At 34.6% G+C, this 19,288-nt stretch overlaps 1 protein-coding gene across 9 annotated transcripts in view; it reads right to left on the reverse strand.

Moving 5' to 3' along the window:
* The window catches only part of LOC134850527 (uncharacterized), a 58,422-nt gene that overhangs the window by 25,026 nt on the left and 14,108 nt on the right, over positions 1-19,288 (reverse strand). For all 9 annotated transcript variants that reach the window (XR_010164201.1, XM_063866608.1, XM_063866607.1 and 6 more), the window contains 3 exons: positions 14,454-16,000; positions 13,798-13,999; positions 11,688-11,851 (listed from right to left, as the gene is read on the reverse strand). Coding sequence is in view for 8 of the 9 variants with exons in the window: in XM_063866608.1 (XP_063722678.1) it covers positions 11,688-11,851; positions 13,798-13,999; positions 14,454-14,529 (442 nt within the window). In the remaining variant the exon portion in view is untranslated. The remainder of the gene's footprint in view (positions 1-11,687; positions 11,852-13,797; positions 14,000-14,453; positions 16,001-19,288) is intronic.

A 19,288-nucleotide genomic window follows, 5' to 3' on the forward strand; every position in this document is an offset into this window, starting at 1 on the left:
CCTAAGAAAGACCATTTTCCACTAATTGAAAAAGAAGATTTAACTGATAAAATAAATTTATCAGGACCACAAACAAATGATTCAAAATACACAATAAATCAAGTTTTTGACCTTCACGACCCACTTGATACAATACCCTTATCTAAATTAGAAATCAAAAACATTTTTCTCCCCCCAACAGAAATAATTACAATTTCAACACTGAAACAATATCAAAACCTTGACCCAGTAATTCGACAACTGAAATCATGGCACAAATATAAAACTAAACCTATCAAAGCAGATTCAACCATTCTAGGAAACAAAACACTCCTCCGATACTTTCGCAAATTTAACAACACAACAATTAACGAAAATACAGACCTTTTAGAGTATAACCTGAATGAATCTACAGTTCCATGTCTCCCTTTAAGTATGATTCTTATAGCTTTTAATATTTCACATACACAAAATATTAAAGGACACTCTGGATCAGAGAAAACATATTCAAATTTTATACAAAACTTTTATTTCCCAAATGCACCAATTTGGATAAAAGTACTATGCAATGACTGTATAGTATGTCAACTAAATAAACCTTACCCAAATCAAAAACAAATAGCACAAAAACAAGATTTTAAAGGACAAAGTTTGTACTTTAATCATCGTATCTCATTTGATACTAAAGGACCAATTTCACCCTCATCAGAAGGAAACTCCTACATTATGGTAATTGTTGACGCATTTACACATTATGTAGCACTTAACCCAGTACCACATTGTAACGCTTATTACGCTTACACAACACTCTATGAACACTGGATAGCAAAATTCGGACTACCAGAAATTTTAGTTACAGACAACGGTACAGAATTCATAAATAATGAAATTATCACACTATGTCATTTATATAACATTAAACACAAACCACGTACATCTCATGCACCTTGGACAAACGGCTTAGTCGAAGGTATGAACCGTTCATTACAAGAATATCTTAGATGTATCATCAACGGAAATGATACAAAATATACCGAATGGTCAGCAGATGTAAAATTATTTCCCTTAGCGTATAATTCACAAATTACGACAACTTTAGGAATGTCACCATACGAAATGGTTTTTAACCAAAAGCCACGCAAACCAATAATGTTTACAGCAAATTCTCATAAAAACGCACAAGGTTATTGTCAACCAAATAAAGACTCAATTTGTTATAACCTACCTTTACATACACACGATGAAGATCATTTTCATCACCCACAAATTCTTAAACTAGCCTCCGGTACACACACCGAATGGATTCTAAATAGAGATAAAAAACACAATGAAATTTATCAAAAAATAACAAAAAAGTTATTACAAAGACAAAACATTAATGAACAAATCAATTCACGTTTTACACCAGCCTCCGAATTAAAAATTGGAACATTTGTTTTAATACCTAATTTTAATACTCAAAAAGGAATTTCTAAAAAATTACAACCCCTTCGAAAAGGACCATACCAAATAATTGCAAAACCCACTGATGTCACATATAAAATTACCGACTCAAACAAAAAAGAAATCGTTCAACATCGAAACAACCTATTACCTTATTACCCAAAAGAATACGCACTCCGCGAATTAACTCAATTATATTCTTTCACAGGATTAAAAATCATTCAAAATGAACCACATCTGAAAAACACAGAACAAAATGATAACCCCACCGAAAATCAAAACACAAAACCAACCGCCACCAAAAACAATACACAAAACCATAAAGAATCTCCAAAACAAAGAAAAAATAGAAAAATGACCGAACAAATAATACCCCAAGAACAAATCGACAAATCAGAAAATAGAAAAACAACAAGACTCCGAAATCAACCACGTAAAAACTATAAAATATTCATCCCCCAATCTAAAATTTTAAAGAAAGTGGAATTTCAAAAGTAATTTTAACATTTGCTTCACAATCTTGAAACCTCCGAAACATTTTTCATTTACATTTTTCAAAATAACATGCTGACAAGTACGTAATAATTCTAGTTCAAAATAGACCAATAGGATTCATCCAATCCGTCACTTTCTCTAACTCAAACTAAGACCAATTAAGACGAATCATATAGAACTCCAGGCACATCTATAACTATAACTTTACGACCTCCAGGTCAAAAATAAGCAAACCACTCCAACTTGACAACTAAAATAAATATCACCATAATACCGTACCCCTCCCTTATCTAATAACCCAAAGATCAACAATATTTCCCCAACTCAGACCACGAATACCCCCAAAGCAAATTTGTTAACTTAGCCTAAAGTAACAAAATGAACATTTTAATTAGCCTAAAGTATAAAAATCTCACCATACCCCGGATCATTTGACAAACAAAAATAAAGAAAAAGACGACCTCCCAGTCACCATGAAAATTGCCCCAACAATTTTTTACAAAACTCAACCCACTTGTCAAAAAACTAATAAATAATCCGACCACACTAGAAAATCGCCTCAAACAGCAAAAAATATTCGACCAAGAGATCATTTCTTAAATGCTCTTCTCTCAATCAGTTACTCAAATACTCATAAATCTTAAACATTTTTTTACAATACTTGAAACCTTTATAATATTTCTTTTTGATATACTTGAATCTTTTCTAATAATCCTAATCATTTTTTGTAACATTTTTTTAATTTTCTACACTATACTCGAACTATTCCTCCAACTTTCCAAAACCCTTGATTACATCCACAGGTACGAGTCATATAACTTGTCTAAATGATACGAACAATTTTCAGTAGAACCGATATTTTTTTATTGTTTGTAATTTTCATAACATTTTTATCATCCCTCATTTTGACAATATGTAAATGTATAAAGAAAGCAATCTTCACATTTGCCCTAGCAACAATCCTTCTAATTCTTTTTTTGGAAGAATACTATAATAAACATAAACCTTCCCACTAAAGTAACCATTCAAAAATCCATCAAAAATTGCTACCCAACAGTCACAGAATCAGTCTTCACCGACATCATCCCAAGATAACCAAACACCACCTTCAACTACTCAAAATCCTCAAACATCTACACGAATTTCTTTTCAAGACAATCCATACACTTTTGAAGAACGACATGCTCGTTTATCAGAACCACTAGAACCAGTTCAACGACAAGCACTTTTAAGCGAACCAACATATAACCTATACCCAACACTACCACAAGAACTAAGTAGAATAAGAAATTCTAGTCAAAACCAAAATACAGTCGAAATAAATAGACAAATTATACATCCTCGACGAAACAGAAATCTTCAAACTCCCCGAGTTCATTTTGATATACCTCAATCCCCATCACAAAACACTCCAGAAAACCCCATTGGTATATTACCAGAAACCCCTACGCTTCTTTCACAACGTAGCACCTCAAGCCTACCATCAGATTACTTAGGTTCAACACCAACATCTGAGCAAATACGTGAAAATCCTTTCAACCCCACAAACCAAACATCACGATTTCCATATTGGACTACACATTCATTTACACAAGGTGAACCAAATTTAGTCAATGACCCCATAGATATTTCTACGGATACAACAACATCCTCATCACTACCAGAAACATTATCACTACCATCAACACCATCAATAAGCCAGATTTCACCACCACCTTTTAACTTAAATTTTCCAAATAATCTCGACGCCAGATATCGAGAACAATCATCAATAAATATTCCTTTAAGACTAGATTGGAATACATTTACAGCACCTCCACCACTATTTGGACAACATCAAGAAAGTAACCGCCTTCATAACTGGGCACTTAATAGATTACAATATCGCCAAGATATTCACAACGATATCCGTGATCACAATATTCAAATACTCCAACAAAACAGTTTACAATTAAAGTTTGAAATCACAGTTAAGTTAAATAATATTACCCAACATCCCTACCCATTAAATCCACCTAACATAACAGCTCAATCACTACCACCACCGTTTATAACTACTGAAGTAATATACAAATACGACAGATATACCAAAAACACAATTGGCTACATTACATTTTATAATCCATACTCAGGATTATCATACACATGTATATTCTAAAATTATTAATTTTTCTCCAACTCCTTTTTCTAGTAATCTCAAATCAAAACATAAACCCTTCCCCTCGTACAGGACCACAAGATTTATTAGTAACACATTACGATTGTGAAGAAAATGAACAAAAAACACTACATAAATATGCAATAAATCAAGTATCACAATGTGAAACAGAACCACAAGCTATAGAAACCACAGATGTAATAGCAACACTCTATTCAAAAGCCCGAGCAACAACAGTTACAGGTTATAAATTCACAGCAACATTTTCCGAAAAGAAAGTACATTGTTCACAAGTCTCGAACGGAAACAAAAACCGACTTGACCATGAATCATTCTATCAAAGTAATATAGAACGTCTTTTACATCTCAATCCCGACGATTGTAAAAATGAATTACTTAGACTAAACATCACACGGAATAAAAACTCCCAAAGAAAGTTAGTTAATTTTCAAGTTTTTCCAGACTCTGTACATCAATCACAACTTGAAAGACACCAAGGACATATAAAACTAGACGAAAAATACCCGTATAACGGCGCACACGGACGATTAACCTATGACCTACACGATAAACATTGGATACCACACATTGGTATAAATGACCCATCAAACTGCAAAGCAGACACAAAAAATAAAGGATACCAAGAAATAATGTTTTTTGATTGGAAAATACAACTCGAAAAAATACAACTAACACGAGATTTATCAGATAATACAATGATCTATCAAGGAATCCGATTACCTTGTAAAAATGATCAAGGTTATTGCGACCCTACAACGAGAACACAAGCAACAATTGTTTGGTTCCCCGAAGATACATGTACAACATTTCAAGTAGCAAAAATACACGCTCGTATGATAAAATTTCACGAAAAATATTTTATACAATCAATTCCATATGAACAAGTCCATCCATCACGAAAACTAAGTTCTAATTTTAGAAACATAGACAATATAGAAAATAAATTGACACGTTTTCAAATATATCAAGAAACAGAACTTGCATGTAAATACAGGAATCCACTTCACAGAACACAATACTCTGAAATATTAGTTGAATACGAAAAAGGATTCGACATGACCACTGGAAAAGTAAAAATCGACCCATATGCCACAGGTCATCCTCCAAACGAAGGAACATCCTATATACCAGTTAATTTTGAAAAAAGCAACGGACAACCTGGTGGACATCTAAAACCCCATGACACCAGAAGCACACGCTTACAAGAATTATCACTAATGAATACTACATATTTCGGTAATATCCACTATGATATTCATTTAGATATGAAACTAGATTATACAATTAGCCGAATTTTTCAAGAAATGTCACTCTCCGTATTAGAAACACTACACCAACTATGCGAATTAGAACGAACACAAATATTACAATCACTTGCACTAGCAGTATTAAAAATACCCTATGCAGGATACTTATTATCTGGAAATAGATCAAATTTTTTAGACTATGAAGGAAACATCTTATGGTTTTACACTTGTACTAAAAAAATATCACCACTATACGTTTTTGAAGATAAAAGATGTTATAAAAGAATCCCTATCTTTTATAAGAATAAAGTACATTTCGTGGATACACTTTCACGAAGAACCTATTTCTGGGATACCGCAGTCCCATGTGGATCAGAAAACAGCCACAATGTAGTACAACTAAACCCTGATGAAAATAAATATTATCTTCTCACTCCATATCCCACATTAATGCAATCACTCAAAAAATTTTCACCAGAAAGCATTCGCGCTATTGCTCGAAACCCAAATATAGACTTACAATCAATAGGAATCTATTCAAAATCAGATATTCAACATCACATTAGAACACAACAATTCCAAGAATTATTAACACAAATGGACACTATACAAAGACAATCAATAGACCAAAATTTACGCAAACTTGCAGAAACCGCAGGATTTGCCGATATCTACACGCAAGACTATAGCGGATATTTTAAAGACATTAAAGATTATATATATCTAAACGGTGAAAAATACCGTCCCCAAGATATATCACCAATTAACATTTTTAGCTTTGTTACACTCAAAAATGAGATCCTCGATTTTCTAGGATGGCCCTACTACATCTTAGAAAAATTGACTATTTTATACGCAATGTTTAACTTTATTGGATTTCTTTTCTCACTTTTAAAAGGAATCTACAACACATGTGCTATACACACACAAGTAAACAGACAAGCAAGCGTAGCACGCATACTCTTTGCAGGATTTTTTGGAATCTTTTCTACATCTATAAACAAAATTCTTTTAGACGCACAAATAAAAGAATATAACACAAAAATAGCAACACGACAAAATACATACGACGAAGAACATAACAATGTAGACATAACGCCAACGGCACCACAATTACCACCCCTACCAAATAACCATCCACTATCCCTAGTCCCACGAAATTTTCGAAATTTAGCCATCACACATAATCCAAATTTTCGACTCACCACATCACAAAGTCCCATCCAACATATAATGACACACCAGTCACAAGATGATAATACTTATGAACAAATTATTGAACAACCCCATACCACCGCTTTTCAGTCTCAAAATAATCATTTTTTTAGCCCACGATGAGCCGCCAACTTGGATCACTACACCGATCAAATTCCCACCCAACCAATCTTACCTCTCCAATCCCAATAATACCACTTTTTGCTTTTCCGCCACCCGATTTTTCACCTAGTAATGTAACATCAGGCATGAATTCCGACACTAATTCACACATCTCAGTTTTATATTCCATCTCACAACTCAATAACCCGAATATTGAAACCCCCGATGAATTTGCCGACTCAGAACCATCCCCATCCAATAATTTTCATAACTCTTCTAATTTTTCTCAACCCCCTTTTCAACCCATATTATCCAATAACCCTGACCCAATCACTCCCACACCCTCTTATGCTTCCCAAGTTACCCCAACCTACTCCTCATACCATTCTGACCAATCATCTCATTCTCCAGACACCCCCCGAATCTCCCCAGAGCTAGATAATTTTATTACCCTTCAACAACAACCCTACCACCTTAATACCCCAACCATAAACCAAATCTCCTCCACTATAAATTCATCCAATCCCCCTACCCCTACACCCTCTTCAAATTATACTGAATCATTAGCACCATCATCCACATCAACTGAATCTTCACTCAACACTAATAGAGCTTACCGCACTTTTAAAAGAAAGTTCCCCAACCATCCTTTCCCAGCAAAACCAGGAACAGCCCGTGAATACATCAACCACCCCAAGCATACTAACACAAAAGAATTTTTAGCCATCACCTTACCCTCATTCCCACAATACACCTTAAACACCCCCCACGACACTAACGAAACACGCAACTTTGTAGATGAATACGTTTTAATGCCCACTCTCTCTTGGACCTCATATTATCATTTTACTAACCCTCTTTGCTTACCTTTATCTAACACTCACATCGATATAGAGCGAAATACGGACATGCTATATCGACTCACTACACCACTAACCGCTAGACAATTTACTTACGTTGGATATAAAAAATCACTAAAAACACACACTGCACCTAGAGCTAACGAATATACACTCGAATACTATGATCACAACATCATCAGAGCTAACCAAGATCAATTCTTAGACGACGATCGCTTCGCTAATCCACAAATTACCGAGAAATTTTTCATCAAGACACCATATATATTTACACTAAACATCTTCGACCGAAAGTTTGATCACATTATTTCAGAAGCACTAACAGACACACAAGCATACGAAAGTTTTAAAGAACGCTTCCAAATATTTTCACTAACCTTTCATTTCCTTGCACCACACGAAAGAGATTTGCACTGCTCACACGATATTATGTTGCGCACTAAACAAACCCACACATATAGTTATTATCGCTTCATCCAAAATCACTTTGACCTACACACACCCTCTAGACAACCACACCATCGCTTTCAATTCATTAATTCCAAATACACTTCACCATTTTTCCTAAATTTCACATATTGCATTAAAGATACTAACCTTCATGGTATTCTTCGCAATTATGATCCCATAACCCAAATGTACATCTTCTGTCCCATCACCAAGACCTTCAACGCCGAAGAATCCCGACCCTTCCTTATCCCGCACGAGTTTGTACAACCCATAGAAATCCCAATTTTAGAATTCATCCACAACACTAAATTCAATCACAAATTATATAATCTAATCCAAAACACACCTTATGAGTTTGCAGTTGGCACTGAAGAACTAACCACTATTAAGGCACTTCAATTGCTTTGGCCACTGCTTCAGACTAAAAATATCATCCGCATCTTAGCTAAACTACTAACAACTTCAGAACTAATTCACGACATCTTCCCCCACGGTTTTTTCCCCGACGACTAACAGGTAAGTATGAATTAAATGAATATTACTAACTAATTAAAATATTAAAAAACTCACCATACTTTATTCATGTTTTCTTTAGATTTTTAGCCTTTATCCGACGATCACCTACAAAAACCACAAAAGACAAATAAAGATCGCAAATTTCATCAAACAGATTTCAACATTTCTATTAATCTCTTACACTTATAAATTTATAAATTTAATACCAATGCAGTAAATTCATTTCTAAAATTTTCCCCACAAGCAGTAAATCTAATTATGATGAAAATTTGTAACTTAAAATTCCCCCATAACTAGCAGTAAATTTCCAAATTCTATGCAGTAAATTAATAAAATGCAAATGCAGTACTAACCTTTTGATATTTTCATTCATTCGCACAGAAATTCTATCCACACTCGCACAGCTCGCCCACGAAGAATTGTTTAAAATAATGAATTTCAGTTTCAAGTTTTCACACTCAACAACTCTAACATATAATAACATGTTTCAAACTTTCCTTTAACCCGGTTGGAAAGGAATCATATACTAAACAAAACTAACCAACGCAGCTTACTAAATACCACAAATCATAGAATAACAGCATGACTAAGAAAAGGAAACCAACGGTACCCAAACCGGATTAACCCAGTTTAAAACTGGATAATTTATTCTTTTGAAGACTATTATAAAGTCTAAGAAAGAAATAATAAAACACAAAAAAGTCGAAAGACAAACCCATACCACGAACAATTTACTTTTTGGAAAAAGGACATAACCAACAAGACATAAGAAAAACCACAACAAACCCAACATAAAACGTTGTCACATAACAGGACCCCTCACAAGAACCGCATGAAATCATACTCCCATTCCTGGCCTAACCCACCAGGAAGGACGTCCTGAGCATGCTCTATAGCCGGCCTAACCCACCGCGCTACATCCACGCTTTGTGACCACACCTCTATTTTTAATAAGAGCTACTCAAGTGTGAGTAACTCTTCAAAATAACCGAACTAAAACAAAAAGCTTTTGTGAAAACAACTAACTAAAATCATAATTAAAAAATATTAAACTAATAAATGTTTTATAAAATGTAAATTACATTATGCAATACATAGATCAGAATACAACACCAAGGACGAACATCTAAAGACAAAACGACCCCACTACACTCGAGAGAGAATGACCAACCACAATCGATATGCCACTCACAATCACAACTCAAAGGATTTAGAGTACGACTTGACTTCGCAGAAAAGGACTTCATTGAACTAGACCAATGACCACCTCGATGTTCAAGTATACGTACAGATCCGAGTAACCAGGCATCCCCTCCACGCACAATCTCCACGCCATTCCCAAACTAGATCAGACACAAAAGAAGTTCTCCACGCAGAACAGAAAAACCTGACATAGCCAACCATTCTGAAATCAGATTTGAGTTTGTTGCGAAGACTTAGTCGTTGTCACTAGAAGACACAACGTCTTATGTCTCTAACTCCAGCTTCCTGGAACTTCTTTAACAAAAAGGAAACAGAAGAAATAAGATGTTCGCCAAACACCAACTTCCATCATCCATCCTTCGAATTGCAGAAGAACTATTCTAAAAAACTCTGTAAAACCCGGATGGGTGGAACCTGATCTAGACTACATTTTATGATTGGATAATTTAGATATTTTACCAATATAAAGTATTTAATATTAACCAATCATGATCCATCTAACTAACAACCCACTTATTTGTAAGTGCTGAAGTTACTTGTAATTTCAGCACCAGAGAGATTTGAATTTAACTTAGAAATTAGTTGGACTCTCCCGATCACTTCAGCAGCCGCAATAAACCAGTATACCCTAGATCTATTGAGCCTAGCAGAGACTAGTTAAACAACCTGAGACTAGATAGTATAAGAGTAAGATTAGGATCGGTATTAGACTAAGAAGTTGCACGAATCTATCCGGCCGAAAATAAGATAGCGTGACGAGCAGACGGTGTACCCTATCCGAAATTACTCTATGAGTTAACCAACTCGGTCCTTTTATAGCCCAGCATAATTTTATAAAAATGAAAAAATGACGTGAGGTTTACTTAGCTAAAAATTGTCAACTAAAAAACAATTGTTCAAATTCATCAAAAAGTGGAAGTTTCCTTTCACGCTTTTCAAAGCCAATTACGTTTGCTTTTAGGCGATAGAATTTAAAGCAAAGCATTTTTAGTTATAAAAGTAAAGATAATGAATAAAACTTCCGGCAAAAAAGAATGAAACGAGGAAAAATACTATTGCAAAAAAAGGAACAGAAAACAAAATTTCTGAGCTCTTTTAATTCCATAACTAATTAGGAAATTGATTTGCTCATGCTCATTGTTCAGAAAATCAGAACAAAAATTTCTGATTTCTTCACGAGTATGCAGACTTGAAACCATTTGCAGCTTAGAAGAGGCTGTGACGTAAAAATTGCTATTACACGTCAAACCAATTCCCTTTTAAAATATTACCAGCGTGACATGATAAAAAATTGTCCGTAACATGTAAAAAACTTAACAAGGCCTTGGGTGCTTTTGAAAGACGAAAAATGGCAAGAGCACTTTCTTGACAGCCTGTTAGCTATTAAGTGGCTGACCTTTACTAAAAGACTGGTGCTTTTTTTCTATTGAGAGGCAAAAAATCAATCATAGTTGTTCTTGTATTAACATCGATTTTTGCAATGGGTAAGGTAAGCTCAGGCTAAAGTGAACTGCGATGAAAAAAATTGGTTATTCGCCCGTTTGAAATTAGGTTGAACCTTTATGTTAAATGCCAGATGCATTTACTGATGGTGCTCGATAACCAGTTCTCAAATTAAAACGCCCGATGCTTAAATTAAAATGGACATATTGGAATAAATCAAATTAAATGGGCGGTGTTACTAATTATCTAACCTTTCATTCGAGGAACGCGACCGATCCAAAGGAATGGATGGTATTAACAGCATCAGGGAAATTTGTCTCAAGTAAACGGGTTACTAGCTTAAAAAATGCTGGTTTTTTCCTGGATTGTTCCTAATTTAAATTCAACTGATTTTGATAGAGATTTTAAGTCTACCGTCTAGACAGAGTATCACTAATTTACTAGATGAAACCAAAAAATAAGCTAAAAAAAACAGAATCACTTTAATGTGTGTTATAGGCGGTTGCGATTGCTATGCCTGACACTATGTGTTTAAACATAAAATGATATGCTCACTGATTCGAACGAGTGCAATCTCGCTCTCTGCTCCCCCATAAGTCACTCCTCCCCCCACCGTGCACTTGTACTCGCCCGCATTGCCCCCCTGCACCCGTTCGAACTCCAGTCGGGATGATTTGGTCTGGGCTTTGTCGTTGTAGTTGGTAGTGAAGATGGTGACCCTGTAACAAAAAATAACAAAGTTCAGCAGAAACTAGTTCGTTTTAAAAAAATTCTGAAAGTCTAGCGTGTTACACCTCTGTTATATTTACTACGCAAACAATCTACAACAAAAATCGTTTGGTGTTACTTTGTTACAAAGTCGGCAATTGCCCACGCCTATGAAAAAATAACGATAGGCGTCAGTCGAAAACCAACTAGTAAACTAGTGGGCAAAAGCGTCGAAATCACGAGGATGGGTTGGGGTCAGGAAAAGATTTATGGGGGCTAGTGTCGACCTCCGGGATTCGACCCCTGACCTGCCAAATGTTCTCCTTTTGAATGTTCAGAGTCAAACAGCCCTGAAAACTTTCCTAAGATTCAGCGGATAAACACCAAAGAGTTAGGGGGGAAGCGCGTGCTCATTTTAACTTCCAAAACGTCATTTTTGGCATTTTTAGGCCGAGCAGATAACTTTGAAGTTTGAATTAAGTTACCACGTATTTAGTAAATTATTAAGTACTACTCAACAAGCGGGAGCTAAATTGAAAAAAAAATCAATAATTGACGAGGTTTTCCATTTGAAGTTTTGATATCAATTTTTTCAAGGTTTAAGGGCATAAGGAAATTTTTCTGCAAAAAATTGTTTGCTATATTATAAGGAAACGTGTCTGGGACTTCTCCATATTATTAGTCTGACGTGAAATAGATGCCAAAATGCCTCTGGCTCTATTACGTGTTTGATATGCGTTTGTTTAATTCAATTTGCCTATTTCAATGCGTTTGTTTAATTTGCCTAATTCAAAATCAATATGTCTCATGCTGTTTTTGTTGACTTGAACAGGGTTTTAAATATTTTACTGCAAAACAATTCAAAAGCTGAAAGCATGCCATTTTCAATTATGATTTCACAAAAGGATTGAAATTTTTGTTTGCCCTGGTTATTTTTTTTTTGAAAATTTTGCCCAAATGACCTTTGTATGTGCAACCATATACCATTATACCATATTGTATTTCACTTCTAGGATAGGAATTTTTAAAAAATATATATGATTTGTTTCTTTAACAAATAATGTCTAGCCTTGTAAAGACCACCACAAAGTTCTGCTAATTTTGCTGCATTTTTTTAGTATGATAATTGTACGATAATTTTTTTTCAATCAAAATATCTAAGTATTTTGCAACCATTTGACTCGTGTTTTCTTTGGAAAGTTTCCAACTCAACATATTTTTTTATCCCAAAGTTCAAATTCATATAGTGTAATTTTGACTCTTTGATGGTTACGCAACTTTTTTCAAACCAGTTTTCGCAGATTTCCATATTTTCAACAAAAATGTCATTGTCCATTTTGTCAGCATGGAAAATTAAAATTGTAGTATCGTCTGCAAACAAAACAGTCTCACCTTCTTTGCAAGACAATGTTGAATGATTGATATACATAAGAAAAAGAAGAGGTCCTAAAACTGAGCCTTGCGGTACACCACACGAAATCGGTTTATGCTCTGACTTTTTGATATCTATTTCGACGTATTGATATCGATAGTAAAAATTTTGTTGAAATTGGGATTTTTCGGTATCTTAAGACGGCTTGGATTGTCGAAAAAGGTCAAAAGATATTCAGTTTATTGAAAATCCGATGTCTATCCTCGCTGCACCTTCTTCCGGATATTAACATCAATTTTGCGGTAATTCTAATAACTCTACGAGGATGTACAGTTTGAAAAAAGTGGGTTTGTTTTTTGGCAATAAAACCACATACACCCAGTTTTCTATTTTCATGACAATTGGAACAGGTGCAAAAAACTAGTTAAGAATATAAAAAGTGCAGATGAGGGAGAAACGTTAGAAGAGCCAGCGGTTAAGGTTATACAGTGCCCGCGCACATTTCTAACTCCACCCTTTGCTTTAACGAAATCTCAATTATTTTGTCTTTTTTTTCGAGTGCAGGGTGGGAACACGACTTCTTACTTGTTGGTGCGACTTGCAGACTGTTGCACCTCTTGGAACTTCTGAGCGCCAGAGGCCTTGTACATCCAGCGCATCTCCTGCACCTGCACGCCCCCCTGAATGATGTTATTCCTGGGAATGAAGGCCTCGCAGTTAAGGGACACTGGCTTGTTCACTGACCCCTCCCACCTCTGAGGACCAGACAGGATGTACGTCCTCTCCACTACAACAAACTTTTTTAAGCTTTCTTTACAGGTTTACATCACATCTCTCAAGCTTTTTATGTTAAGGAAAGTCGACGTTGAGTTTGGCTCTAAATTGACTGTTTCAATTAATTAGGTTTGAAAAAGTTTTTTTTTTAGTTTTTTTTTGGTTATTTAGTTTTATTTTAATCTTAACGCGGTAAATTTGTTGTCTGGAATATCTGATGTGTGTGAATTGTTTCTGATTTTGACTCATCGAGACTAATTTGGCTAATTGAAAGTCTGAAAGCGACAATATTGATAGAAAGAAACATCAAAACTCAAACGTTCGACAATTTTAAGCCAAGAAGAGTTTTCCAATTAAATCAACCTAGAAAAACTTCTTTCAATTAAATCAACAAACGATTGAAAAAACTTCTAAATCAGACGGAAATTTTTCAAAGAAAAATATTAAGTAATACGTTTTTCACTCACGTGGCTGAGGGTCGAATTGTCCTGTCGCTATCGTCCACCATGTCATAACAGCGACGAATAGGCTGACAAGTGTCATCGTGTAATGTGAGGTCGAAACTGGAAAATGGCAGGAAAAGAGGGAGCAGCACCAATAAGCGGGATTAGATGATGTAAAATAATCAAATCGTTCTTTTCGTCCCTTTAAATCCTAAGGCTCAGATGGCTGCCTGGGATTTGATCGAACATAAACCAGCCATAAAGTTGACTTGATAACAAGATTAACGTCTTGTGTACATTTCTGTACCTGTTATTTGAGCTAATTGGTACTTTTATGAACAGTAATTTATAGCAATATGACATCCGATTAAAAAAAAACGAGATCAAAACTTTCCGATACGCAATTTTTTCAAATGTCTATTTTTTTAAGAAGGAATGACCAATATCAGTACGTAAAGAGTATCGTACAGCGCAGTGTATTGGTATAATTGTTTTATCTATCAGCAAATTAAACGAAGTTAATATCTCACTTTTCCACCAACTCTAAATACAATCAATATTTCAATTGGTATTTTTTTTCAAGGTGTAGTGTAGTGGTGTACATATATACCTTTAGATGGTGCTTTATTTCAGCGAATGTTATGTTATACAGACGTTTATTTTTCTGGGCTAGAAAATACTGAAGTGGCTGGATCAAGATAGCGATATGGGAAAAACCCACGCTATACTCACTGGTACCAACGGGTCTAACTTGGAAATGAGGCGTTGGGCTGGAACTGAACGATAAAAAGTAAGATTATATTGAAAATAAACGCGACACTGACCTCAATTGATAAAGATAATAGTCTCAGGCGGCAGCCTAATCAGCACAAATAAATATGGTATTGGTTATAAACTGTTTATAACAGGATGGTATATTTTTTATTCCGTCAAATAACCTAATAGAATTGCGAGAAAAAACGAAGCTTTATTTTTTTTTCTATGGAGTTTTAAATATTAATAACTCCTCGATTTAAAATTTTTTGTACAGGGCACGTCTTCTTTTCAATATGCACCGGTAGGGTTTTTTGAAGGCAACTTCGCCTAGAGATTTGCCCGCTGTTTTTTATCTACCCCTGCAAATAGTATTGAGTTGAGATTGATAAATTGGCGCTTCTTTTTTCGGTCCAATTTCGCTGAGTGAAAGCTCTAGAGATATTCGACGACTTCAATAAACATTCATGGATGAATGGAAAAATGAAGGGAATTGCATTAGGTAATAGAAAAATAGAGAAATGTAAAAGTAGAAATATAACTGACTGCTGTTTCAAAATTGTAACTCCACGTGAATATGAAGTTAACGAGATGCAAAGCCCTCTTCAGGAAGAGATTTGCCCATAAAATAATAACTTCTTGTCATAAACTTCATTAATGGGAGTCCGTAAGCGCAAGAAGAAAATAGAGAGTTTTTAATCCACTTTCCAAAATGATTTCTTAACTCGATGATTTCACAACGCGTACTCGAGATGAAAATTGTCTATCTTGATAATCCGCAGCAAAATGAGAGCTCCCAAAGTTTCCGATGAAATCTTCTGAAACAGAAGAGGAAAATATGGAATAAATTTAACAGTTTCATGATTGTTATTCAAGAGCCATTAAGATGACGTTGACATTTAAAATAAATACATCATTTTTTGTTTTATTTTCAGATTTAAGACTTCAAATATGATTAGGTAGTTAATTAACTAACTAGCGATCCAATTTTGTTGGCTTTGGAGTTTGCAAGGTAAAAGTGGAAAAAGCCCCGGGCTGTAATCAGAGACAAGGGGAACGGAAGACAATGCAATTCCATGGTTTCTTTTCACTCAGGCAGCCCGGTGAAAAGTTGATTTGAAAAAAGTCTCCTGATTTGATATAAAAAGTTATATGCTACTGTAGTTGCGGGTTTTGAACGAAAGGTGCTTATGTGGAAAAATCATTTATGATTGAGAAAAGATAACGGGCAGAGAACTCAAAACGTAGATATTTTATGATAATCAATTTGAGGTCGAATAAATTTCCGATAGAAAAATACAAAAATGGTAGAAGCGACCAACTTAATATTACAAACCTTCCTTACTAACCTTCGTTGCTGTCATATAAAAAGATTGTGAGTTTTTTTTTAATCAAGAATTAAGTTAATTTGTATATAACATATGGTCAAATGACTTTCTCAAAGCTTTGGGTGTAAGTGCAAATTATAAATTAACTCCTGATTAAAAGCCTGAAAACAACTTATTTTATGAGTTACGATCTTTGTTTATAGGCTACTTGGGCTTTGATACCTTTCGGTTAATTGGACGGACAGTTGGTTTTGCATTTTTGTGGCATAGTGACACGTGGAAGATAACTAACTACCTGTCAAGGGAAAATGAGGAGAAAGGAGAGAGGTCCCGAGTTCAATTAAATTGGTGGTTAGTAGTCAAGATAGGCAAGAGCGATGGTTTTTTATTCAGTTATAACTCCCTGGGCTGGTGGGCTGGAGGAAACAGGGCGCTAGATAAGCCAGCCATTCTACAAACTGGCTCAGTACTGTAAAAAAGCGATCTGATTTAATTCACTGCCAAAAAAGGAGAAAAAGTTTGAAACCAGAAGCTTATTTCAGAAAAAATGCGTGAGCCTTTTCTGTTATTCGACCCAAATGAAACATAAATGCCTTTGTTCCGTTCCAGCAGGTCAGAAGAGTGCTTTTACGCAAAAAAAAATCATAACCATAATCATAAATAATCTTAATAAATTCTTTCCAAGTTTTTTCCATTTTTTCCCATTTTTAACAGTGTGACCTCATTCTGATTTTTTGCCCTTATTGAGTTCAAGTTGAAAGTTTCTTCTGAATTGCGAGGTGGAGTGCAAAACAAAAAGCATGAACTTATGCGTTTGAAATACGTTGTTTACCATTAATTTTACTCTCAAAGTAAGAAAATGAATTAAGCCATCAGTGTTTTCTTTTGCAATCAAACTCAACAATTTTTTTGAACGTTAGCAACAACAATTGAGCAGCACATTCTTTTTTTTCTGCACAGCGATCGACTGCCGAGTTCAAATTAAATTGTAATAAAGTTTTAAAAATAAATGATTAATCATGTAAACAAACTGCTGTGGTTGTAGCATGGAATTTTGAAGAACCGGTCTTCAATTAATCTTATTAGTCCACCCGCCGATACAGAGAAGGACCTATGTTTTTGGATGTGTTTTAGTTTTTTGTTCCGACTTTCGTAACGAAAGTGACAGAACATTTGTGCTCGGGTGGACTTTTTTCTTCAGACAAATTTCGACTTTTTAACTAGCCATTTTTGACGGAATTGTTTTATATCATTCGAAAGGTATTGTTGTCCTGAGATCAAATTTGAAAAGATATTTCACCTGTGATCATTTTTCGTAAAGTTACGGGATTTAAAGATTGCCATTTTGGCCAATTTGGGACAATTAACGCGCGATATATTTCGCGCTATTAACGCGTAAGCGGAGAGTTAATCTGTCTTAGAAATCGTTCCAACTTGGTTGAAAGAAGTTTAATTGCCATAATTGGTTTGTTACGAGGAGCGAAATCTATCCTTTTGTACTTTATATGGCGTGTGGGGGGATGATTTTCATTAAAAAATTTCAAATTTTAGAAAAAAAAAATTTTTTTGTTTTATTTCATTGAATTTTTTAATGTTATTACTGCTCCATAAACCTTAAAAGGCAGTCGGAACATTCAAGGCTTCGCCCTGATACGAGCAGTCTTGTTTTATTTAAAAAAAAAACCTATTCAAAAAAACTCAGCTATGAGAAAACATTAGTCTTATTATCCTAGCCTGAAGTGAAACTTTTGAATGCTTTTTTAGATCAAGGACAAAATTTTGAGTTCTCAGTATTCTTGTCTCAATCTTAGTAAGTTCAGCGAAACTAAAATATTTAATTAAAAAAACTGAAGGTCAGTTCCTTCTCACCTTTTTAGTTGAAAGTTTCAGTAGTTCATACAAATAGAGTTTTTTGAAGGCAAAAAGTGGTTTTTGATTTCTAGTTTTCTTGATTGACTCACTGCGTTGCTCGAAAAAGCAAACTTTGATTAAACAATTTTTAAGTTGTTTCAAAAAAATTGTTTGCTTTTTTCAGTAGCAGCATGAAGAAGCACGTCGTTTTGCCCCATTGGCTTAACAAAGATTGAACATTCACACAATTTAATCAATCGATTTCCTTGTAAACACAACCTAAGTAGGTAATACAATTAGATTAATTTGAAGCTGTTTGCCATGTTTTTCACATCCTAATTTGTAATTAAAGCTATCTACAATGACTTCATTGCTCAACGTTTTCGTTTTTTCTTTCGGATAGTTTCGTTTTTGGATTTTTAATGATTTTTGGGAAGAGCATTGTTCTTGTTTTGTCTGGATTCAAAGTTAATTCATTTATTGATCATCATCAAGCCAAATATGGACACTATTCAGACTTTTTTGGAGAGTTTGCACTTTGTCTTTTTAAACAAGAGCTTGTAGTGTAGTAACATCTGCGTCCAGAAACCAATTTTGACTGTACATTGTTAAAACAAAAAAAATGACGAAGACAATAAACAAAACCAAGACTGCTCGTATCAGGGCAAAGCCCTGAATGTTCCGATTGCCTTTTTTTTGGTTTTATGGAGCAGTAATAACATTAAAAAATTAAATGTAATAAAATTTAAAAAAAATTTTTTTTTTAATTTGAAATTTTTTATTCAAATCATCCCCCCACACGCCATTTAAAGTACAAAAAGATAGATTTAGCTCCTTGTAACCAATCAATTATGGCAAATAAGCTTATTTTACCCAATTTGGAACAATTTTAAGACGGATTAACTCTCCGCTTACGCGTTAATAGCG

This window comes from Symsagittifera roscoffensis, chromosome 1 (genome assembly GCF_963678635.1).
Source record: "Symsagittifera roscoffensis chromosome 1, txSymRosc1.1, whole genome shotgun sequence".
Lineage (NCBI taxonomy): Eukaryota > Metazoa > Xenacoelomorpha > Acoela > Convolutidae > Symsagittifera > Symsagittifera roscoffensis.